The 25628-nt window shown below is 43.9% G+C and overlaps 1 protein-coding gene across 1 annotated transcript in view; it reads right to left on the bottom strand.

Annotated features, from left to right (window-relative positions):
* The window catches only part of LOC145342402 (bromodomain and WD repeat-containing protein 3-like), a 149513-nt gene that overhangs the window by 11644 nt on the left and 112241 nt on the right, over positions 1-25628 (bottom strand). Inside the window, exons 34-39 of the mRNA XM_080187958.1 lie at positions 20034-20087; positions 17521-17670; positions 10701-10853; positions 9770-10062; positions 1885-1979; positions 1265-1423 (exon numbers count right to left, since the gene is read on the bottom strand). Coding sequence (XP_080044084.1) covers positions 1265-1423; positions 1885-1979; positions 9770-10062; positions 10701-10853; positions 17521-17670; positions 20034-20087 — 904 coding nt within the window. The remainder of the gene's footprint in view (positions 1-1264; positions 1424-1884; positions 1980-9769; positions 10063-10700; positions 10854-17520; positions 17671-20033; positions 20088-25628) is intronic.

The raw sequence follows: 25628 nt of genomic DNA, 5'->3' as shown, positions 1-25628 counted from the left end.
CTCCCTGCCTGACAGGGACATACCTATCGAGGACACGCAATATTTGTTGAATAAGCTCCACTTTTCATTTGTGCTCTTACTTGACAGTTTCTGTTATGCTCCCTAATTCTTGCCTGATCGCATCATAATTACCCCTGCCCCAATTATACACCTTGCTCTGCCTATCCCCCTCCATTGCAATAATGAAAAACCCCACCGAATTGTGGTCACTATCTCCAAAGTGCTCTCCCACAAACAAATCTAACACTTGGCCCGGTTCATTATCCAGTACCAAGTCCAATGTGGCCCCACCTCTTGTCAGCTTATCCACATACTGTGTCAGGAAACCCAGCTGCACACACTGTACAAAAAGTGCCCCATCCGAACTATTCGACCCATGAAGGTTCCAATCAATATTTGGAAAGTTAAAGCCACCCATGATAACTACCCTGTGACCTCCACACCTAGTAAAAAGTCTGACAACACCAGGTTTAAGTCCAACCGATTTATTTGATAGTACTGAGTGAGTGTACTATCAAATAAATCAGTTGGACTTAAACCTGGTGTTGTCAGACTTTTTACTGTGTTTACCCCAGTCCAACGCCGGCATATCCACATTACCTCCACACCTATCCATAATCTGCTTTGCCATTTCCTCCTCCACATCTCTATTACTATTTGGGGGCCTATAGATTACTCCTAACAAGGTGACTGCTCCTTTCCTATTTCTAACTTCAGGCCAAATTACCTAACTAGGCAGATCCCCCTCGAAATGCCTTTCAGCAGTCATTAAAATATCCTTGACGAACAATGCTACTCCTCCACCTCTTTTACCACCTTCCCTATTCTTACTGAAACATCTATACCCCGGAACTGCCAACAACCATTCCTATCCCTGTTCTAACCATGTCTCCATAACGGCCACAACATCATAGTCCACGTAATCCCAGAAAAAGTCAGAAGTGGATTTTTGAAATCCAAATCAAACGTCATAAATGATTTGTTATTGAGATGGGAATCTGAAAGTGGTTTCACGACCACTTGCATTATGCTTGTTTTCTCCAGAAATGTCATAATTCTTGGGACAGCAATATATTATAGAAAGCACTGCCTGAGATATCTGCATTAAGTGGCATAATGATAAGAACTACAAGTTGCAAGCACTTAAAAAATTTATTAACACGAGAAAGTGTAGAAAGGCTACTTGAAGTTTCTTCGCCTCCATGTAGCACCAACATAACTGGCAGTACTTGAGCAAAAAAGGAACAAATTTATTTTCTTTTACCTTGTTTTATAGATGTAGATATGTTTTCGGTTACTCTGGTACTTTCATGCTCCAAACCATTTCCAATCCTACTCTGTATATCCCACTCAAGAAGCGCTGGCACCTTTGAAGGCTCAACTTCATCATTCAGTGGTCTCAAAAGATCTTCTGTTTCTGAAGCTGGAAAATTAAGTATCGGTCAACATCCTTGCAAATTTGAGTGTGTCATAAGGGTATTATTTTGATTGCTCTCAGTGTGAAGGTGGGAGGAAGGAATAAAAAAAAATCTAATATTCTCTCTGTCCAGCAACTCCTATCAGAGATGCACATGACTCCGTTCAGATGCAATACATGCAACATCAAATAAGACTGCCTGCACAAAAATGATGAGGCTTATAAAGATCAGAAGCCAATTTCATGACTGTTCTTATGTTACCAAAAAAAGTAATGCTTTCAGGAAAGAAAGGGGCAAAAACTGGCACTTCTTTTAGTTGACAAGCAAAATCCAGTTGCTCTGGAACGATTTTTCTCTCTGAGGAAGAGATTTACCTCCTCCTTGGTTCCTCATTACTATGTAGCTAATGCAGAAGTATACAAATTACTCACTTCTGGCAGTAAATGAAATTACAACTTTGACTCACCTCGAGATGATCTTGATGAACTGGCTCTAAATGAACACGATGGTGAGGTATTCAGGTTTGCTTTAGGTGGAGAGTTTGCAGGTTTGTACTCCACACTAAAGGACATGAAAAAGAAAAGTAATAATTAAAAAAAGGAAAATATTCTTCAGTATATATATAAATTAGGTTACAATACTTGAAAAATTTTTCATACATTGAGTGTTATGTGCTTCACATCACGTCAAAAAAACATAAGTGGTATAAAAATGTTGGAAATCTGTGCTTTCAGCTGAGAATTAAACTGCCACCAAAGGGAACTTTCATGACAATTTCATCAAGACCAACTCCTTGTTACATTGCTGTGGCTATGGAGCATCTGGTGGATGTACTGTACTTAGATTTCCATAAGGCATTTGATAACGTGCCACATAGAAGATTACTGCATAAATGAAAAAACTCATGGTGTAGGAGGTAACACATTGGCTAGTTAACAGATCCTAAATGAATATTTCTCATCAGTATTTACTGTTGAGAAAAGCATGGATGTTCGGGAACTTGGGAAAACAAACAGTGATGACTTGAGGAGTACACATATTACAGACAAGGTGGTGCTGAAAGTCTTAAAGCACATCAAGGTAAATAAATCGCCAGGACCTGATAAAGTGTATCCCAGGACATTGAGAAAGGCTAGGGAGGAATTTGAAGGTCCCCTAGCAGAGATATTTGAATCATCGATAATCACGGGTGAGGTGCCTGAAGATTAGAGGATGGGAAAAATTGTGCCTTCGTTTAAAAAGAGCTGCAGGGAAAAGCCTGGGAACTACAGGGCAGTGAGCCTCACATCGGTGGTAGGTAAGCTGTTGGAAGGTATTTTGAGAGACATGGTCTACAGGCATTTAAAAATGCAAGAACTGATTAGAGGCAGCATGGCTTTGAGGGGAAAATCATATCTCAAATTTGATTGAGTTGAGTTTTTTTGAAGGGGTTACAAAGAAGGTAGATGAGGGCAGTGCAGTTGATGTTGTCTACATGGGCTTCAGCAAGGCCTTTGACAAGGTACTATCTGGTAGGTTGTTGCATAAATCTCACGGGATCCAGGGTGAGGTAGCTAAATGGATACAAAACTGCCTTAATGACAGAATATGGAGATGCTAGCGTTGGACTGGGGTAAGCACAGTAAGAAGTCTCACAACACTAGGTTAAAGTCCAACAGGTTTATTTGGGAGTACAAGCCACAAGCTTTCAGAGTACTGCCCCTTCATCAGGTGAGTGGGGGTTCTATTCACAAACAGGGCATATACAGGCACAAATTCAATTTACAAAATAATGGTTGAAATGCGAGTCTTTACAGGTCATCAAGTCTTAAAGGTAAGCTTTCAAAATCTCTAACTGTCCTGGCTGGAGACAATACACATTTCTTTAGCCTGGGCTTAACCCACTCTCCACTCACATTATCTGTAACTTTAAGACTGGATTAGCTGAAAAGACCATTATTCCAACCACTATTTTGTAAATTGAGTTTGTGTCTTTATATGCTCTGTTTGTGAATAGAACTCCCACTCACTTGATGAAGGGGCAGTGCTCCGAAAGCTTGTGGCTTGTGCTGCCAAATAAATGTGTAGGACTTTAGAATCATAGAAACCCTACAATGCAGAAGGAGGCCATTTGGCACATTGAGTCTACACTGACCACAATCCCACCCAAACCCTACCTCCATATTCTTACATATTTACCCATTAATCCCTCTAACCTACGCATCTCAGGGCAATTTTTAGCATGGCCAATCAACCTAACCTGCACATCTTTGGACTGTGGGAGGAAACTGGAGCACCTGGCGGAATCCCACGCAGACACGAGGAGAATGTGCAAACTCCACACAGACAGTGACCCAAGTCCGGGAATCGGACTTTAACCCGGTGTTATGAGACTTCTTGATGACAAAAGCCAGAGGGTGGCTTCAGACGGTTGTTTTTCAAACTGGAGACCATGATCAGCAGAGTGCCTTAGGGATTAGTGCTGGGTCCACTGTTATTTGTCATTTATTAATGATTTGGATGAGAATGTTGGAGGCATGGTTAGTAAGTTTGCAGATGACACCAAGATTGGTGGCATAGTGGACAGTGAAGGTTATCTCGGATTGAAGCGGTATCTTGATCAATTGGGCCAATGGGCTGACAAATGGCAGATGGAGTTCAATTTAGATAAATGCAAGGTGACACATCTTGGTAGATTGAACGAGGGCAGGACTTACTCAGTTAACGGTACGGCGCTGGGGACAGTTACAGAACAAAGAGATCTAGGGGTACATGTTCATAGTTCCTTGAAGGGGAGTTACAGATGGACAGAGTGGTGAAGAAGGCATTTGGCATGCTTGGTTTCATTGGTCAGAGCATTGAATGCAGGAGTTGGGACGTCTTGTTGAAGTTGTACAAGACATTGGTAATGCCACACTTGGAATACTACGTATGGTTCACCTCACCCTATTACAGAAAAGGTATTATTAAACTAGAAAGAGTGCATAAGAAATTTACTAGGATGCTACGGGGATTTGATGGTTTGAGTTATAAGGAGAGGCTGGATAGACAGGGACTTTTTTCTCTAGCGCATAGGAGGCTGAGGTGTGATCTTATAGAGGTCTACAAAATAATGAGGAGCATAAATCAGTTAGAAAGTCAATATCTTTTCCCAAAGGTAGGGGAGTCTTAAACTAGAGAGGATAGGTTTAAGGTGAGAGGGGAGAGATACAAAAGTTTCTACGGGGTAATTTTTTTTTTCCATACAGAGGGTGGTGAGTGTCTGGAACAAGCTTGAAGAGATTCACTTGATCTCAGCTGCCTATGCACGTCATGTACCTCTTTCTTCTTCTTGACCCCAGGGCCTCAACATCCCAAGTCATCCAGGGTTCCCGACTTCTGCCAGCCTTGCCCATCACACTAAGAGGAATCTCTTTACCCTGAACCCTGGTTAACACACTTCTGAAAGCATGCCACTTACCAGACATCCCTCTTCCTTCCCACAGACTCCCCCAATTAACTTTTGAAAGTTCCTGCCTGACACCATCAAAATTGGCCTTGCCCCAATTTAGAATATTAACTTTTGGGACAGACATATCATTCTCCATAGCTATCTAAAAACTAATAGAATTAGGGTCACTGGTCCCAAAAGTGATCCCTCACTAACACTTCTGTCACCTGCCCTTCCTTATTCCCAAGAGGAGGTCAAGTTTTGCCCCCCTCTTTAGTCAGGCCATTCCACATACTGAATGAGAAATTCCCCCTGAATACATTCTACAAATTTCTCTCTATCCGACCCACTAATACTATGGCTGTCCCAGTCAATGTTGGGAAAATTAAAATCTCTGACTGTTACCACCCTATTTTTCTTGGAGCTATCTGTAATCTCCTTACATATTTGTTCCTCAATTTCCCGCTGACTATTTGGGGGCCTATAGCACAACCCTACCAAAGTGATTTCCCCCTCCTTATTTCTCAGTTCTACCCATATAGACTCAGTGGCCGAACCCTCGGATATATCTCCTCTCAGTACAGCCGTGATGCTGTCCCTAATCAAAAGGGCAACTCCCCCTCCTCTCTTACCTCCTGTTTTATTTTTCCTATAGTACCTGTACCCTGGAACAGATACTATAGGAAAAGTTTGTTAGGTATGTTCAGGAAGGTTTCCTGACACAGTATGTGGATAAGCCTTCGAGGGGAGAGGCTGTACTTGACCTGGTACTGGCGAATGAACCAGGGCAGGTGATGGATCTCTCGGTAGGAGAGCATCTTGGGAATGGTGACCATAATTCTATCTCCTTCACAATTGCATTGGAACGAGACAGGATCAGGCAGGCTAGGAAGGTGTTTGTCTGGAGTAAGGGGAGATACGAAGAAGTCAGGAAGTTACTTGGACAAATAAACTGGAAGGAGGCGTTCTTAGGGAAAAGTACCGAAGGAAGGTGGCGGATATTCAAGGAATGTTTGTCTGGAGCTATGCATGACAACGTTCCGATGAGACAAGGGGGTTTTGGTAGGTCGCGGGAACCGTGGTGCACGAAGGCTGTGTTGAACCTAGTCAGGAGGAAAGGGAAGGTGTACAAAAGGTTCAGGGAACTAGGAGAGGTTAAGGATCTTGAGGAGTATAAGGACTGTAGAAAGGAGCTTAAAAGGGAAATTAGGGGAGCCAGAAGGGGTCATGAGAAGACCTTGGCGGGTAAGATTAAGGAGAATCCCAAAGCCTTCTATAAATATGTGAAAGGTAAAAGGATGAGAAGAGAAGGGATAGGACCTATAAAAGGTGAAGGGGGAAAGGTCTGTGTGGAACCAGAAGAAATGGCAGAGGTACTTAATGAGTACTTTGCCTCAGTATTCACGGTGGAAGCTGATCTGGGAGATTTTGCTATGGATTTGCAGCAGGTGGAAAAGATTGAGTTTGTGGATATTAAGGTGGAGGATGTGTTAGAACTTTTGAATTTTATCAAGATAGATAAGTCGCCGGGACCAGATGGGATGTACCCCAGGATACTGTGGGAGGCGAGGGAAGTGATTGCAGAGCCCCGGGCGATGATCTTTGCGTCGTCAATGGAGACGGGAGAGGTTCCGGAAGATTGGAGTATTGCGGATGTAGTCCCTATTTTCAAGAAAGGGAACAGAGATAGCCCGGGAAATTACCGACCGGTGAGTCTGACCTCAGTGGTTGGTAAGCTGATGGAGAGGCTTCTGAGGGACAAGATTTACGAGCATTTGGAGAGGTTTGACATGATCAGGAATAGTCAGCATGGATTTGTCAAGGGCAGGTCGTGCCTTACGAGCCTAGTTGAGTTCTTCGATAATGTGACTGAACACATTGACGAAGGAAGTGCCGTGGACGTGGTGTACATGGACTTCAGCAAGGCGTTTGATAAGGTGCCCCATGCAAGACTTCTTGAGAAGGTGAGAGGGCATGGGATCCAAGGGCCTTTGGCCTTGTGGATCCAGAACTGGCTTGCCTGCAGAAGGCAGAGTGTGGTTGTGGATGGGTCTTTTTCTGAATGGAGGTCAGTCACCAGTGGAGTGACCCAGGGATCTGTTCTAGGACCCTTGCTGTTTGTCATTTTCATAAATGACCTGGATGAGGAAGTGGAGGGATGGTAAGTAAGTTCGCTGATGACACGAAGGTCGGTGGTGTTGTGGATGGTCTGGAAGGATGTCAAAAGTTGCAGCAGGACATAAATAGGATGCAGGACTGGGCGGAGAAGTGGCAGATGGACTTCAACGCGGATAAATGTGTAGTCGTCCATTTTGGCAGAACCAACGGGATGAACGAGTACACTATCAAGGACAGGAGTCTTAGTAGTGTTGAAGAGCAGACGGATCTTGGGGTCCGGGTCCACAGGACTCTTAAATCGGCCTCGCAGGTGGAAGAGGTGGTCAAGAAGGCGTATGGTATACTGGCCTTCATTAATCGGGGGATTGAGTTTAGGAGTCGGGAGGTAATGCTGCAACTTTATAAGACCCTTGTCAGGCCTCATTTGGAGTACTGTGCGCAGTTCTGGTCGCCTCACTATAGGAAAGACGTAGAAGCTATTGAAAGGGTACAGAGGAGATTTACAAGGATGTTGCCTGGACTGGGAGGCATGCCTTATGAAGTTAGGTTGAGGGAGCTGGGACTCTTTTCCCTGGAGAGATGAAGGTTGAGAGGCGACCTGATAGAAGTTTACAAAATGTTGAGAGGAATAGATAGGGTGGACTCTCAGAGGCTATTTCCCCGGGTTGAAATGGTTGCTACGAGAGGACACAGATTTAAGGTGCAAGGAGGGAAGTTCAGAAGTGATGTTAGGGCTAAGTTTTTCACTCAGAGGGTGGTGAGTGAATGGAATCGGCTGCCGTCAGTGGTGGTGGAGGCGAACTCGCTGGGGTCTTTTAAAAGACTTCTGGATGAGTATATGGGGTTTTATGGGATTGGGGGTTATAGATAGGTCTATAGATTGGTAGGTGTTGATGTGATCGACGCAGCTCGTGGGCCGAAGGGCCTGTTTGCGCTGTAGTGTTCTATGTTCTATGGAACATTAAGCTGCCTGTCCTGTCCCTCCCTTAGCGATGTTTCAGTAATTGCTATAATATCCCAGTCCCACATAGCCATCAATGCCTTGCGTTTATCTGCCTTGCCCATCAGGCCTCTTGTGTTGAAATAAATGCAATTTAATCGGGACTTCCCTTGCTCTCTGTCTTGCCTCTGTCTGGTACTCGGATTACTGACACTGCCTTTACTAATTAATATGCTCTCTAACTTCTGTGCTGTCCTCAGACTTCTCTTTTGTCTCCCTACTGCTTTGGATCCTACCCCCTGCCAAACTAATTTAAACCCTCCCAAATGGCTCTCGCAAATCTCCCCGCCAGGATGTTAGTCCCCCTTCAGTTCAAATGTAATCCACCCCTCTTTAACAGGTCAGCCCTTCCCCAGAAAAGATCTCAATGATCCAAAAATCTAAATCCCTGACCCCTGCACCAGCTCTCAAGCCAGGCATTCATCTACCTAATCCTCCTATTCCTACTCTCACTAGCACGTGGTACTGATAGTAGCCCTGAAATGACTACCTTTGAGGTCTTGCATGTTAGCCTTTTGCCTAACTCTCTGTATCCACATTTCAGGACCTCATTCCTTTTCCCACCTACATCATTGGTACCAATATGTACAAAGACCTCTGGCTGATCACCCTTCCCCGTCCTGCAATCACTCAGAGATGTCCTTGACCCTGGCACCAAAGAGGCAACACACCAATTCTGGTCACTCTATTATAGAGAGGATATTATTAAACAAGAAAGAGTGCAGAAAAGATTTACTAGGATGCTACAGGGACTTGATGGATTGAGTTATAAGGAGAGGCTGAAGACACTGGTATTATTTTCCTCTGGAGCATAGGAGGCTGACAGGTGACCATATAGAGGTCTATACAATAACGAGGGGCATAGACAAGGTAGATAGTCAATATCTTTTCCCAAAGGTAGGGGAGTCTAAAACTAGGGGGCATTGGTTTAAGGTGAGAGGGGAGAGATTCAAGAAAGTGTCCAGAGGGGCAATTTTTTCACACAGAGGGTGGAGAGTGTCTGGAACAAACTGCCAGAGGTAGTAATAGAGGCATATACAATTTTATCTTTTAAAAAGCATTTAATTACATGGGTATAGAAGGATATGGACCAAATGCGGGCAATTGGGATTAGATTAGGGGTTTTAAAAAAAAGGGCAGCATAGACAAGTTGGGCCGAAGGGCCTGTTTCCATTCTGTAAAGCTCTATGGCTCTAACTGAAATTTTCTATATTTGGTCACTGTTTTTAACTACTAGTGCTAAATACTGGTCATTATCATTTTTAATCTTTATAGTGTTGTGTAATCTACTACCCCATTACGTATACATTAGAATTTTATAAATGCAACTTCCAACCCATTATTCCTTTTGCTTCTCAAGTCAAATTCTACCACAAAGAAGAACATTTTACATTCAAAGAGCCTGTTCCAACAAAGGGAAATTATTCAGCCTGGGAAATGCAACATAACCTTTCCTCAGCTAATAAATCAACAATAAAACAAGTTACACAAGTTAGCAACAAACAGGTATAGAATTTGCATCATTTGGTAATGAAAGCCAGAAAAACTGCCAGTGGGTATTTTGCTTCAAGAAGATAACTGTTGAAGGCAGAAGCAGAAGAATTTTGTCTATCAGAAAAGTATTTTTTTGTTCCCTACCCTCATACTACAGCAACACAAAATTAAACATCAGTGCCACAATGTAGAAAACCGGCAACGATCAAACATGCCTGCAATGGGTACAACATTTGGCATGTTTGTCACACAGAAATTCAGTTATTTAATTACCAGTACACAAGTCAGCGATATACCACTCTGCTAGGAACCAGAGCTTTTGTGTTTTACCTGGATGTTCTACTACTGGACTGTGAACTGCTCCTGCTCCTGGACTGGGAACTGCTTCGGCTCCCGGACTGAGAACTGCTTCGGCTGCCGGACTGAGAACTGCTTCGGCTGCTGGACCGAGAACTGCTCTTGCTGCTGCTGCTGCTACTACTGCTGCTGCTTTTGAATCTCTTTCTATACTTCTGTCTTGGTTTATTCTTCTTTTGGCACTTCAAGGCAAACTTGTAGTCCGAAATTATTTTTTTAATTTGAGTTTCAAATAAGGCAGATAACCGGAGGGTCATGCTATATATCTGTAAGGACAAATTGGACCAGTAAACATCTATAATTAAAATGCTTCCCAACTGTTATGTGAAAACCTTATTGGTTGACAGTTATTATTGAATAAAATTTCATTTATTCAATTATATTAAAATGTACGTGAGAATCCGAATTATTGTATGCACACTGATGTTTACTTTCTCCCTGTAACCACTTTTTGGAGAAGTCAAATCTATTGCAGATGAGCGTCAACATAATAGCCATATGATTTTTTTTATTTTATAAAATTTACAGCAACAGAAATGTTGGTTGTGTGCGTCAATGGAACCGGTTTTGGCATCTTTTTCCACTGTTCTATCAGGTAAATAGCTACCTCAAATTAATCAAGCGCAGATTGCTTGAAAGAAGTTCATATTGCATTTTATCAGTTATGACGCCCATCACATTAGATATTGGTTTTATATCAATTAATTAAAATAATCTAATACTGAAACATCAATGTGATCAATAACGAAAATATGAACTTTAACCGTTTACCTTGATCCCCAAAACTTTTTAAAAACTGTCCCTCGACATTAATGCTTTCTGATAACTTGCTGACCGGTGAGGGACAGGTCAACAGTGTATCAAACATCTTACAAACCTTTCCAAAAGAAAATACTCCCTTTACCTTTGATTTCTTGTTGGGTGTGTAGGCTTTGGCGTTGCTGAATATTAACCGAACATCCTTACAGAATTCCAGAGGAGTGTCATAATTTCCTTCTTCTAGTGTTTCTTTCACAGTGTTGAAGTCCATTGGAGTATCTATGATATCCCGATAGTCCTATCCAGAAAATAGGAAAAGCAAGCACACATATAGCAACAAATAGCAAAATTTGTATCAAATAAGGAACAGATATTCCAAGAACAGATTTTTTTCCTCCTTAAACAGTTGTGAGCTGTACCGCTCTGCAGCTGTCATGTTCTTACTCATTGGATAATGAGATTTCTAGAATCCATTCTAGGTCAATTTTGAAACTAGGTTTAATTAATCAACTCTGGATGAGGTGTTTTTGCTACATTTACACCATAACAGCAATCTGAATCTGGAATCACACCCCCAGCCACCAAAGTAAAACGAGAAGACACCTTAGAGTCTCATGTTGCTTTCTCTGAATCATCTTTAGCCTTAATATCCAACACTGGTTTAACAACATGAAGTTGCAACCTGTCAGCCATTAGTGAAGCTCCAGATGCTAATGCTATATTGCTAAAACTAAACAAGCATAGGAAAATGGCACCCTTGCAGCATCTGCAAAACCTCTGTCTCCACTGTACAGAGAGGGAGGGCAGTACCCCAGGATATGCATGATTCAAAGATTGTAATCTCATACAAAAACAAGAATGACCACAGATATTGCAACTATTGTGGAGAGGCAGTGATGTAGTGGCATTGTTACTCAGCTAATAATCCAGAGACCCAGGATAATGCTCTTGGAATCCAGGTACAAATTCCACCACAGCAGATGGTGACATTTGAATTCAGTATCAATATAAAATGTTGTAAAAACCCATCTGGTTTATTCATGTTCCTTTAGGGAAAGAAATCTGCCATCCTGTGGCCTACGTGTGATTCCAGGCCACAGCAATATGGTTTACTCTTAAATGCCCTCTGTAGTGGCTTGCAAGCCACTCAGTTCAAGGACAAGTAGGAATGGACAATAAATGCTGGCCCTGCCATCCATGAACAAATACAAGAAAAAACAAGGCAGCTTGCTGTGGGGTACTGTATTTGCCCATGTTGCCCTAGTCAGACATCAGGTCCAAGCTAAGCACATCTACCAAATCCCAATATGGTTCCAGAATTGGGAGATCCACAACTGACATGATCTTCTCAGTCTGGCAGCTGCAAGAGAAAGGTGACAATAAAAAGCGGCTAAATATTAATCTCAAAAGGCATACTACCAAGTACAGGCAGCCTAATAGCTGTCCTCAAACTGTTCAGTGTACACTCCTCTTTCAATGACATGATGGCCAAGGGTCATCTTTGACAACAATGGAACCCTTTGAGATCCACAGTGGGGTCAAACAATGTTGGGTTCTGGTATGAACAGTTTTTGGCATCGCCTTCCCTTTGGGATTGTCACATGCTTCATCTAAGACAGCGTCAATTTACACAACAAAACTGATACCAAGTTGTGCAGCCTTTCCTGCTTAAGATTCAAGACAAAAGCGCAAAAGATCCTCATTATTCTATGCCAATGATGCAGCATTAGCATTATACTTGGGAATACCTTCATCAGCAAATGGAATCCCTCGTGTCTGTAAGGAGTTGGTGTGACCATCAACATCAGGAAGACAAATATCATGGTCCAAAAGGCTGACATACTGTTATTTATTACCATCGACAGTGTGATGCTGGATATTGTTGATAGCTCCACAATCTGTCACTTGGTGCTGAAATTAATACATGCATCGTAAAAGATGCAGCTATCCGTCCAAGCCAAATACAAGCACATAAACAACAGACACCTGACCTAAAGTATTAAACCTACAATTTGAATCCAAACTGCACTCTACAGTAGTGGTTGAGCATAATATGCTAAGTAGGAGAAAAGGTTGTACAATTTTCATCTTCACTATTTCAAACATATTCTCAACAACTCTTCACAGGACAAAGTCGCCAACTCAGGGGTCCTGGAGTATGCTAATTCCATCAGTATACATTCATTGCTAAGCCAACAATGTCTGCATAACTTGGCTATATCAATTGGAAGGACGATGGCCACATATCCAAAGACCTCTGTATGGTGAATTAGCCATGGGATGAACTTGCTCGAGTCCACAACTCCACTACAAGGGCATCTACAAGCAAGATGTAAAGATGGTAGACATTGGCACTGATAAATGGAAGACAATCCTGATAGCTTCAATGTTTGGTTTTTGAATGATTGGAAGAGGACAGAAGAAACTGAAATCTCAGCTGGCTGAGAAGAGGGTCCGGTGAAGATCCAAGATCAGGGAATATTGTACTTTCTCAGCAGCAAATACGCCTTGCCAGAATGGGACTCCTGAGCCATACTAGGGAATATGTAGAGTTGACCACCAAACCGCTGTTTTATTGGACAGATGGCAGTCAAGATAGAACATAGAACATTACAGCGCAGTACAGGCCCTTCGGCCCTCGATGTTGCGCCGACCAGTGGAACCAATCTAATGACCCTCTAACCTAAACTATTCCAATGTTATCCATATGCCTATCCATCGACCATTTGAATGCCCTTAAAGTTGGCAACGTCCACAACTGCTGCAGGCAGGGCATTCCACGCCCTTACTACCCTCTGAGTAAAGAACCTACCTCTGACATCCATCCTATAATTACCACCCCTTAATTTAAAGCTATGTCCCCTCATGTTAGCCATCACCATCCGAGGAAAAAGGCTCTCACTGTCCACCCTATCCAATCCTTTGATCATCTTATATGCCTCAATCAGGTCACCTTGTAACCGTCTTCTCTCCAATGAAAATAACCTCAAGTCCCTCAGCCTTTTCTCATAAGACCTTCCCACCATATCAGGCAACATCCTGGTAAACCTCCTCTGCACCCTTTCCAATGCCTCCATATCTTTCTTATAATGCGGCAACCAGAACTGCACGCAATACTCCAAGTGCGGCCACACCAGAGTTTTGTACAGTTGTAACATGACCTCACGGCTCCGAAATTCAATCCCACTACCAATAAAAGCTAACACACCGTACGCCTTCTTAACAACCTTATCAACCTGGGTGCCAACTTTCAGGGAGCTATTCATATGTACCCTGAGATCTCTCTGCTCGTCAACACTACTAAGAGTCCTTCCATTAGCCCTATATTCTGCATTCCTGTTACTCTTACCAAAGTGAATCACCTCACACTTTTCCGTATTAAACTCCATCTGCCACCTCTCGGCCCAGCTCTGCAGCTTATCTATGTCCCTCTGCAAACTGTAACTTCTATCCTCACTGTCTACAACTCCTCCAACTTTGGTGTCGTCAGCAAATTTACTAATCCATCCTTCTACACCCTCATCTAGGTCATTTATAAAAATGACAAACAGCAGTGGTCCCAAAACAGATCCCTGAGGTACACCACTTGTAACTGAACTCCAGGTTGAATATTTCCCATCAACCACCGCCCTCTGTCTTCTATCAGCTAGCCAATTCCTGATCCAAACTGCTAATTTACCCTCAATCCCATGCATCTGCATTTTCTGCAATAGCCTACCATGGGGAACCTTATCAAACGCTTTGCTAAAATCCATATACACCACGTCAACTGCCTTACCCTTATCCACCTCTTTGGTCACCTTTTCAAAAAACTTGATAAGGTTTGTGAGGCACGACCTACGCTTCACAAAACAGTGTTGACTATCCCTAATCAATTTATTTCCTTCTAGATGATTATAAATCCTATTCCTTATAATTCTTTCCAAAACTTTGCCCACAACAGAAGTAAGGCTCACTGGTCTATAATTCCCAGGATGGTCTCTACTCCCCTTCTTGAACAAGAGGACAACATTTGCTATCCTCCAGTCTTCCGGCACTATACCTGAAGCCAATGATGACATGAAGATCAAAGCCAAAGGCTCTGCAATCTCCTCTCTAGCCTCCCAGAGAATCCTAGGGTAAATCCCATTAGGCCCAGGGAACTTATCTATTTTCATACTCTCAAGAATTGCCTCCTCCTTATGTACCTCAATCCCATCTAGTCTACTGCCTGGTATCGCAGTATTCTCCTCGACTACACTGACTTTTTCCTGCGTGAATAAAAGATAGATAGTTTTATTGCATCTACAGCATTTACATAATAACTGGAATCAGAATCTGGAGGCACACACCATCTAACGGTGAAGCAAAACGAGCAAGATTTTCTAGTCTTGTTCCATTGCTTTGGAATCAGCTCTGACCTTATTATTTTTCTGCAGATTGTGAGCATCTTGGTTAGGCCAGCATTTGTTGCCATTCCCTAATTGCCCTGGAGGAGAGTATTATCTGATATAGATTATCAATACGAAACTGCAATTGCATCATAACAATGCTAACCTTATTGTGTAACCACAACTTTAAAAATGCTAACACTTGCATGGACTTTATTTTAACCTACAAAGCTGCACATTGCTTCTTTTCAACTACGTTGTTGCATTTGGAGTTTTTTCAAGGAGCAACTACTGCGAGTCCTTGATAGGTATGTCCCTGTCAGGCATGGTGGATTTGGTAGATCTAGGGAACCGTGGTGCACTAAAAGAGTTGAGTCGATGGTTCAAAAGAAAAAGGAGGCTTATGTTCGGATGAGATTGGAGGGCTCAGATAGTGCACTAGAAAGCTTTAGACTGGCTAGGAGGGAGTTGAAGAGTGAGTTGAGAAGGGCTAAAAGAGGACATGAGAAGACTTTGGCTGATAGGATTAAGGAGAATCCTAAGGCGTTCTATAGGTATGTCAAGAACAGAAGGTTGGTCAGGGCAAGATTAGGGCCAGTTACAGACAGCAGGGGGAAGTTGTGTGTGGAACCGGAGGAGATTGGAGAAGTATTGAACCAATATTTCTCTTCGGTGTTCACGCAAGGGGACATGAATATAGCTGAGGAGGACATTGGGTTGCAGGGGTGTAAAATAGACAGTATTACGGTTGATAAAGAGGATGTGCTGGAAATTCTTGAGGGGCTGAAAATAGATAAGTCCCCTGGTCCGGATGGGATCTACCCTAGGATTCTCTGGGAGGCTAGAGAGGTGATTGCAGAGCCTCTGGCTCAGATCTTCAGGTCGTCATTGGTCTCTGGTGTAGTCCCGGAGGATTGGAGGATAGCGAATGTTGTCCCATTGTTTAAGAAGGGGAACAGAGACTTTGCCGGGAATTATAGACCGGTGAGTCTTACTTCTGTTGTGGGCAAGGTTTTAGAAAAAATTATTAGGGATAGGATTTATAGTTATTTGGAGTGTAATGAATTGATTAGAAATAGTCAGCATGGTTTTGTAGCGGGTAGGTCATGCCTTACTAACCTTATTGAGTTTTTTGAGAAGGTGACCAAAGAGGTGGATGGTGGTAAGGCAGTTGACGTGGTATACATGGATTTTAGGAAGGTGTTCGATAAGGTTCACCATGGTAGGCTTCTGCAGAAAATGCAGATGTATGGGATTGTGGGTGATCTAGGAAGTTGGATCAGGAATTGGCTATCAGATAGGAGACAGAGGGTGGTGGTGGATGGTAAATATTCATCATGGAGTGCAGTTACGAGTGGTGTGCCTCAGGGATCTATTTTGGGGCCACTGTTGTTTGTAATTTTTATTAATGATCTGGATGAGGGTATAGTTGGGTGGATTAGTAAATTTGCTGATGACACCAAAGTTGGAGGTGTGGTAGATTGTGAGGAAGGGTGTCATAGTCTGCAGGGAGACTTAGATAGGTTGCAGAGCTGGGCCGAGAGGTGGCGGATGGAATTTAATGCGGAGAAGTGTGAGGTAATTCACTTTGGTAGGAGCAACAGATGTGTCGAGTATAGGGCTAACGGGAGGACTTTGAATAGTGTGGATGAACAGAGGGATCTCGGTGTGTGTGTACATAGATCCCTGAAAGTTGGGAATCAAGTAGATAAGGTTGTCAAGAAGGCGTACGGTGTCTTGGCGTTTATTGGTAGGGGGATTGAATTTAGGAGTCGCAGTGTAATGTTGCAACTGTACACTACTCTAGTGCGGCCGCACTTGGAGTACTGTGTGCAGTTCTGGTCCCCGCATTACAAGAAGGATGTGGAGGCGTTGGAGAGGGTGCAGAGGAGGTTTACTAGGATGTTGCCTGGTATGGTGGGGAGGTCCTATGAGGAGAGACTGAGGGATTTAGGGTTGTTTTCGTTGGAAAGAAGGCGGCTAAGAGGGGATCTTATTGAAACATATAAGATGATTAGAGGTTTAGATAGGGTGGATAGTGATAGCCTTTTTCCTCGGATGGAGAAAGCTAGCACGAGGGGGCATGGCTTTAAATTAATGGGGGGTAGCTACAGGACGGATGTCAGGGGTAGGTTCTTTACCCAGCGGGTGGTGAGGGATTGGAATGCCCTGCCTGCTGCAGTTGTAAATGCGTCTAGTTTGGGGGCGTTTAAGAGATCTCTGGATAGGTTTATGGACGAAAAGGGATTGGTATAGGCTAGTGGGTCATTGTTTTTGTAACTGGTCGGCGCAACATCATGGGCCGAAGGGCCTGTTCTGCGCTGTAATGTTCTATGTTCTATTTCATTATTCATTAGGATGGAATTTAACTACCTGATTAACATAATTGATTTTTCTATTAAACCCCTATTTAAAACTGAATAACAGATTCCTGAGCCATTGCCAAGTCAGAGAATGCCTTGATTTGTAATTTTAAGAAGTTTGTTTTAAGTGACGCACATCCTTTTGTGTGCTATAGATGCCTTAATAATCAGAAACTTAATAACTGATTCGAACTTCAAAATTGTAATGATTTTTAAAAAATACATCACGTACAGGATATGCAAATAGATCCACAGGTTGTCTAAAAGGTTCAGAGTCCTCACACTGAAACATGAGATTCAGAAACTCTTTGCACTGTTCTTTCCAAGCATTAACGTCAATGCTGAATGCTGGTCTTCTGTACAACTGCCTTGGGAGCCGATGCTGAGGTTAAAAGAATACAATCAATTAAAAATGATCAACATTGTTGATGAGCGGGAGAATTGATTGTAGTTTATAAACTATTCAAACAACATGGTATCATTTTTAAAAAATGCACCATCCTGGAAAATAAACAGTAAAACATTGTTGCCATCCTTTTACCTTATCTCTTATGGGGAGGGGACAATGGAACAGTGTGAACGTAAAATAAAAAGACATTGGGGTTGATTGCGCTAAAGTATTAGCACAGCAGAATGGGACAGTGGGCCGGGAAACACCAGCAGTGCCTGATGTGCGGGATCTGCGCTGGACGTCCCACCCCGCTAGCGTCTCCCAGCATCTGATTTCCAGCAGCATCACATCCATGCTGGAAATCAGCGAGGAGGCACGTAAGTTATGGAAATAAGCATCTCTATATAATTTAAATGTGATTAACAGGCCCAGGACTGAAGTCTGCGGGTCCGCTAATTCACCCCCCCCACCAACCCCTGAGCCAGAGCGGTTCATCCTAGCCAGGATTACCATAGCTCCCTACTTTCAGGCAGCTAGCAGCCCAACTCTGCTGCAGTGAAGAGAGATATGGGGGGAACGATGGGGGCCCACCAAAGGGTCAGGTGGCAGTGGGGGTGGTGGTTCCCCCAGGCACTGGCACCATGGCAATGCCAGCCTGGGCCCTCTGACACTGCCCAGGGACAAACTGCCAATGCCCAGGGGGTACCTTGGCACTGCCCATCAGGCCATAGGGGAGCAGAGAAGCAGCATTGCGAGGGTCACGGGGCTGACCAGCAAATCGGGAGGCCAGCTGATAGCGGCCACTGCACATGCGCTGATCTCAGTGCTGACAGATAGGTGCGCACGCGCAGTGACCCGCTCAGCGCTATGCTGCCGACCTCCTAGATAGGAATAGGCCCCTGAATTCTGGAGTGAATCACACTAGTGCACACTGTGTGGGAGATCTTCCCTGAACTCCCACTAAAAAATACAGTGTGATTTATTCTAATTCTCACACAGATTCAACGCTTTGAATTTTTTGGGAGTATCCCACCCATAGTTGTGTGGATAAATAAGTGATGTCATCACGTGCATCAAGTGGAGCGCTGCAATCAATGGATGAGAATTTTTAAAATAGTAATAACGTAAAGCTAGTGAAAATTCTTAGGAATAGTTAAGGCTTACATCACAATATAAGGCTGCAACACAGAATACAGAATAGATGGTAATAATTTTTGTACACTGAAACGGACAGACAGGAAAATCAATTTAATAAAACATAGAACATAGAAAAACTACTGCACAAACAGGCCCTTCGGCCCACAAGTTGTGCCGTTCATATCTCTACCTACTAGGCTTACCTATAACCCTCAATCCTATTAAGTCCCATGTACTCATCCAGAAGTCTAATGGTCATTAGATTGTTGTGCTGACCAGTGGAACCATCGAGGGCCGAAGGGCCTGTACTGAGCTGTAATGTTCTATGTCTCTTAAAAGACCCTAACGAATTTGCCACCACCACCACTGGCAGCCGATTCCACGCTCCCACCACCCTCTGAGTGAAAAACTTACACTTGACATCTCCTCTGTATCTACTCCCCAGCACCCTAATCCTGTGTCCTCTTGTGGCAGCCATTTCAGCCCTGGGAAAAAGCCTCAGAGAATCCACCCAATCAATACCTCTCAACAACTTATACATCTGTCAGGTCACCTCTCATCCTTCATCTCTCCAAGGAGAAGGGACCAAGCTCCCTCAACCTATTCTCATAAGGTATGCCACCCAATCGGGTAACATCCTTGTAAATGTCCTCTGCACCCTTTCAATGGTTTCCACATCCTTCCTGTAATGAGGCGACCAGAACTGAGCACAGTACTCCAAATGGGGCCTGACCAGGGTCGTATACAGCTGCGGCATTATCTCCCGACTCCTAAACTTAATTCCTCAACTGATGAAGGCCAGTACACCATATGCCTTCTTAACCACATCCTCTACCTGCGAAGCCCAGTTGAGAGTCCAATGAACCTCAAGGTCCTTCTGATCTTCCACACTGCTAAGAGTCTTACCCTTAATGTAATATTCCTTCATCCCATTTGACCTGCCAAAATGAACCACCACACACTTATCCGGGTTGAAGTCTATCTGCCACTTCTCCACCCAGTCTTGCATCCTATCTATGTCATGCTGCAACTTCTGAAATCCTTCCAAACTATCCCCAACACCCCAACCTTCGTGTATTCGGCAAACTTACTACCCATCTCTCCCCTTCCTCATCCAGGTCATTTATAAAAATCACAAACAGCAAGGGTCTCAGAACAGATCCCTTCTGTACAATAATTGAAAGCTTTGAACCGATGTATGCTTTTATTATACTTACTATTGTATCCGAGGAAGTCCCTGGAGCATCAGAATCTAGTTCTGCAGCCAGTTCCTAGTTTTATTTTATAAAAATAGTTAAATTAAAAAAAGTGCATCTACTAGTTTCAATACATCTGTAAATTTTGCAGATTAAGTTTAGTCAGTATATTTTGTTAAATATTTGTATATTTTGTTAAATATTATACTTTAACCCGATAACACTGAATGACAGCAAATGAATTTATGTAAAATACTACACAACCTCAGAAGTCTATTAGCAGAAACAGACTGAAAGTTTTAGAGAACTGAACCTCAACCAATTTCTTTACAAATATATCAGTACTGTCATGATCAATATCAACATTGGCAGGGAAGCAATTTCTACATTTGGTTCAGACGAAACTCCGAACATGGACAATCAACGCCACGGTGACCAGAGTATCATTTCAACTTACAGAATTATGTTACAGCGTGGAAGGAAGTTGTTTAGTCCACTGTATCCACACCAGCTAACAAGAAATTATTCAACCTAATACCTTCTGACTCTTGGTCTGTAGACTTCTAGGTCACTTCTAAATGCATATCTGAGCATTTTGTGATAAAGGTCTCTCCCACCCTTTCAAGTGGGGAACTGTAGATCCCTACCAGTCTTCAGGTGAACAAGGCTTCCCCTCGAATCCCTTCTAAACCTTCCATCCTAAATCAACACTTGCATTCAACCAAAGAGAATAAGACTTTCTTGTCCACGCTATCTAGACCTGTCATAACTTTATACACTTTAATTAGGTCTTCCTTCAGTTTTATTCTAAATAAAACACCAGCTGAACCAATCTTTCCCCAAAACTAAAATTCTCCATTCCTCCCAACATCTTTATAATTCTCCTTTGAACCTTCTCTACTGCAATTGCATCTTTCCTAGAATGTAGTGACATTCGAAGGGAAATCTTTTTCACCCGAAGGCTGGTGGGGATCTGCAGTTCCCCACTTCTATACATGTAGTGACAAGAATTGCATGCTGTACTCAAGCAATATTTTACAGTTCCAGCATTATAGAACACAGAACACTACAGCACAAACAGGCCCTTTGGCCCACAAGTTATACCGATCATATCCCTACCTACCAGGCCTATCTATAACCCTCAATCCCATTAAATCCCATGTACTCATCCAGAAGTCTCTTAAAAGACTCCAGCAATTTTGCCTCTACCACCACCGACGGCAGCCGATTCCACTCACTCACCACCCTCTGACTGAAAAACTTACCCCTAACATCTCCTCTGTACCTGCTCCCCAGCACCTTAAACCTGTGTCCTCTCATAGCGACCATTTCAGCCCTGGGATGGATGCCTATCTGGCTACTTTTTCTTATATTGTAGTCTCAGCAAATAGACAAGCATCCTCTTTGCTTTCATGATGGCTTTATCTACCTGTCCATCTATTTTCAATGATGTGTGGATGTGCTCTCCAACCTAGGTCCCTCTATGACTCTTGGTATTCTACCATTTACTCTGTAGTCTTGTGCCTTGTAATCTTCCCAAAATGCATTACCCTACACTTCAAGATTAAATCCATTTGCTATTGTTCTACTCATCTGATGAGTCCATTAATTATCTTCCTACAGACTTCACAATCATAATCAATTTTGCCATTAGGTGCAAATTTCTTAATCATACCCACACATTCAAGGCCAAATTATTGATGTAGCGCAAGAAACTTCATTGTAAATAGCCTTCCAGTTACAAAAGTACCCAATGTTATTTATTTAATAAAAACAGAAAATGCTTGAAAAACTCAGCAGGCCTGGCAGCATTTGCAGAGAAACAGTTAACATTTTGAGTTCAATATGTTGTTCCGTGGGAGCACTGAAGAGAGGCTGCGATTTGTGAGTGGAGAGCTTGTGGGTGAGTACAGCGACTTTTTCCTTCTTTTAAAAACTAACTTTGTTTAGTGAGTTTAGTGGGGGGTTTTTTTTGATTGTTTTAAGTTTGACCCCGGTTTGACCCCGGAAGTAGTCACGAGGGCACTCGGGTCAAGTTTTTTTTTCACCGTACTATAAATTAGACCGGAGGGGTTTCCCGATACTCTACACGGGTAGAGTATCCCAGCCCTCCCCCCTCCCCTAACCTAAAAAAGAGAGAGAGAGAGGGGATCTGTCTGAGAGCAGGTAAGACTGCTTTTGTTTTTGTGTGTGCTGTAAGGGCTTTGGCTCACAGGGCCAAGAGATAAGGTAAGTTATAAGTTTTTTTTTACTTTGGGTTGCTATAAGGGGTAAGTATGAGTGTGAGACCTGTATGTTGCTGCCAATGCAACATGTGGGAAGTCTTGGAGGCTCCTGGTCTACCAGACATCCACACCTGTGCTCGGTGTGTGGAGCTGCAGACCCTACGGAACCAGGTTAAGGAGCTGCAAATGCAGCTCGAGGACCTTCGGCTCGTTCAGGAGAGTGAGGAGGTTATAGAAAGGAGCTATAAACAAGTAGTCACACCAGGGCAACGGGATGAGGGCACTTGGGTAACTATTAGGAAGGGGAAAACACGGGTGATGGAGAGCACTCCGGTGGATGTCCCCCTTCAAAATAAGTACTCCGGCCTGAGTACTACTGGGGGGGACAGCTCATCTGAGGGAGGAAGCGGTGGCCAGGTCTCTGGAGCTGAGCCAGTGAGCCAAAAAATCAAAAAAGAGAGCAGAAAGGTAGTTTTAATAGGGGACTCCACAGTGAGGGGGGCGGACAGGCGTTTTTGTGGACGTAGACGTGAGTCGCGGATGGTGGTTTGTCTCCCTGGGGCTGGGATTCGGGATGTCTCTGGGCGTGTCCCAGACATCCTGAAAGGGGAGGGTGAGGAACCAGAGGTTGTAGTACATATAGGTACTACTGACGTAGGCAAGAGGGAGGCGCTCGTGAAAAGGGACTATAGGGAACTGGGTAGGCAGCTGAGGAAGAGAAAAGCGAAGGTAGTAATCTCAGGATTGCTGCCTGTGCCACGGGAGAATGAGGGAAGAAATGAAATGAGGTGGAGGGTGAATGCGTGGCTGAGGGACTGGTGTAGAGGGCAGGGATTTCGGTTCCTAGATCACTGGGACCTCTTTAGGGGTAGGTGGGACCTGTATGGTAAGGACGGGTGGCACTTAAATACCAGGGGGACTAATATCTTGGCGGGAAGACTGGCTAAGGCTACCGGGGGGACTTTAAACTAGAAAGGATGGGGGGAGGGAACTGTGATGGGGAGACTGGGACGGAGGAGGTTCGCTCCCAGGTAGGGGAGGACCGCAGGCAGTATGGGAGGGAGGTTAGACAGGCGGTGGAGATGGGAAATGCCCAGACTGAGGGGCTGAAGTGTATATATTTTAATGCAAGGAGTGTAGTGAATAAGGTAGATGAGCTTAGGGCGTGGATTGCTGTTTGGGATTGTGAAGTAGTGGCCATTACGGAGACTTGGATGTCTCGGGGACAGGACTGGGTACTTCAGGTGCCAGGCTTCAGGTGCTTCAGGAAGGACAGGGAGGGTGGCAGAAGGGGTGGTGGAGTGGCACTGTTGATCAGGGACAGTGTCATGGCTGCAGAGAAAGAGGATGTTGTGGAGGGACTGTCTACAGAATCTCTGTGGGTGGAAGTTACAAACAGCAAAGGGTCGAAAACTTTGCTGGGTGTATTCTATAGGCCGCCCAATAGTGACAGGGAAGTTGAAGTGCAAATAGGGAAACAGATTCTGGAGAGATGTTTTAATAACAGAGTTGTCGTGATGGGAGACTTCAATTTCCCAAACATCGACTGGAATATCCCTAGGGTAAGGGGTTTGGATGGGGAGGAGTTTGTTAGGTGTGTTCAGGAAGGTTTCCTGACACAGTATGTGGATAAGCCTACGAGGGGAGAGGCTGTACTTGACCTGGTACTGGCGAATGAACCAGGGCAGGTGATGGATCTTTCGGTAGGAGAGCATCTTGGAAATGGTGACCATAATTCTATCTCCTTCACAATTGCATTGGAACGAGATAGGATCAGGCAGGCTAGGAAGGTGTTTGTCTGGGGTAAGGGGAGATACGAAGAAGTCAGGAAGATACTTGGACAAATAAACTGGAAGGAGGCGTTCTTAGGGAAAAGTACCGAAGGAAGGTGGCAGATATTCAAGGAATGTGTGTCTGGAGCTCTGAATGACAACGTTCCGATGAGACAAGGGGGTTTTGGTAGGTCGCGGGAACCGTGGTGCACAAAGGCTGTGTTGAACCTAGTCAGGAGGAAAGGGAAGGTGTATAAGAGGTTCAGGGAATTAGGAGAGGTTAAAGACCTTGAGGAGTATAAGGACTGTAGGAAGGAACTTAAAAGGAAAATTAGGAGAGCCAGAAGGGGTCATGAGAAGACCTTGGCGGGTAAGATTAAGGAGAATCCCAAGGCCTTCTATAAATATGTGAAAGGTAAAAGGATAAGAAGAGAAGGGATAGGACCTATAAAAGGTGAGGGGTGAAAGGTTTGTGTGGAACCAGAAGAAATGGCAGAGGTGCTTAACGAGTACTTCGCCTCAGTATTCACAGTGGAAGCTGATCTGGGAGATTTTGTTATGGATTTGCAGCAGATGGAAAAGATTGAGTACGTGAATATTAAGGAGGAGGATGTGTTGGAACTTTTGAATTCTATCAAGGTAGATAAGTCGCCTGGACCAGATGGGATGTACCCCAGGATACTGTGGGAGGCGAGGGAAGAGATTGCAGAGCCCCTGGCGATGATCTTTGCGTCGTCAATGGAGACGGGAGAGGTTCCGGAGGATTGGAGGATTGCGGATGTAGTTCCTATTTTCAAGAAAGGGAACAGAGATAGCCCGGGAAATTACCGACCGGTGAGTCTGACCTCAGTAGTTGGTAAGCTGATGGAGAGGCTTCTGAGGGACAAGATTTACGAACATTTGGAGAGGTTTGACATGATCAGGAATAGTCAGCATGGATTTGTCAAGGGCAGGTCGTGCCTTACGAGCCTAGTTGAGTTCTTCGATAATGTGACTGAACACATTGACGAAGGAAGTGCCGTGGATGTAGTGTACATGGACTTCAGCAAGGCGTTTGGTAAGGTGCCCCATGCAAGACTTCTTGAGAAGGTGAGAGGGCATGGGATCCAAGGGCCTTTGGCCTTGTGGATCCAGAATTGGCTTGCCTGCAGAAGGCAGAGAGTGGTTGTGGATGGGGCTTTTTCTGAATGGAGGTCAGTCACCAGCGGAGTGCCTCAAGGATCTGTTCTGGGACCCTTGTTGTTTGTCATTTTCATAAATGACCTGGATGAGGAAGTGGAGGGATGGGTAAGTAAGTTCGCTGATGACACTAAGGTCGGTGGTGTTGTGGATGGTCTGGAAGGATGGCAAAAGTTGCAGCAGGACATAGATAGGATGCAGGACTGGGCGGAGAAGTGGCAGATGGACTTCAACGCGGATAAATGTGTAGTCGTCCATTTTGGCAGAACCAACAGGATGAACGAGTACACTATCACGGGCAGAAGTCTGAGTAGTGTTGAAGAGCAGAAGGATCTAGGGGTACGGGTCCACAGGACTCTTAAATCGGCCTTGCAGGTGGAGGAGGTGGTCAAGAAGGCATATGGTATACTGGCCTTCATTAATCGAGGGATTGAGTTTAG

The sequence above is a fragment of the Carcharhinus amblyrhynchos genome, chromosome 4, assembly GCF_965287045.1.
Source record: "Carcharhinus amblyrhynchos chromosome 4, sCarAmb.v2.hapA, whole genome shotgun sequence".
In the NCBI taxonomy this organism is placed as follows: domain Eukaryota; kingdom Metazoa; phylum Chordata; class Chondrichthyes; order Carcharhiniformes; family Carcharhinidae; genus Carcharhinus; species Carcharhinus amblyrhynchos.
Note: the sequence above shows the minus strand (reverse complement) of the source record. Positions and strands in the feature narration are given on the sequence as shown.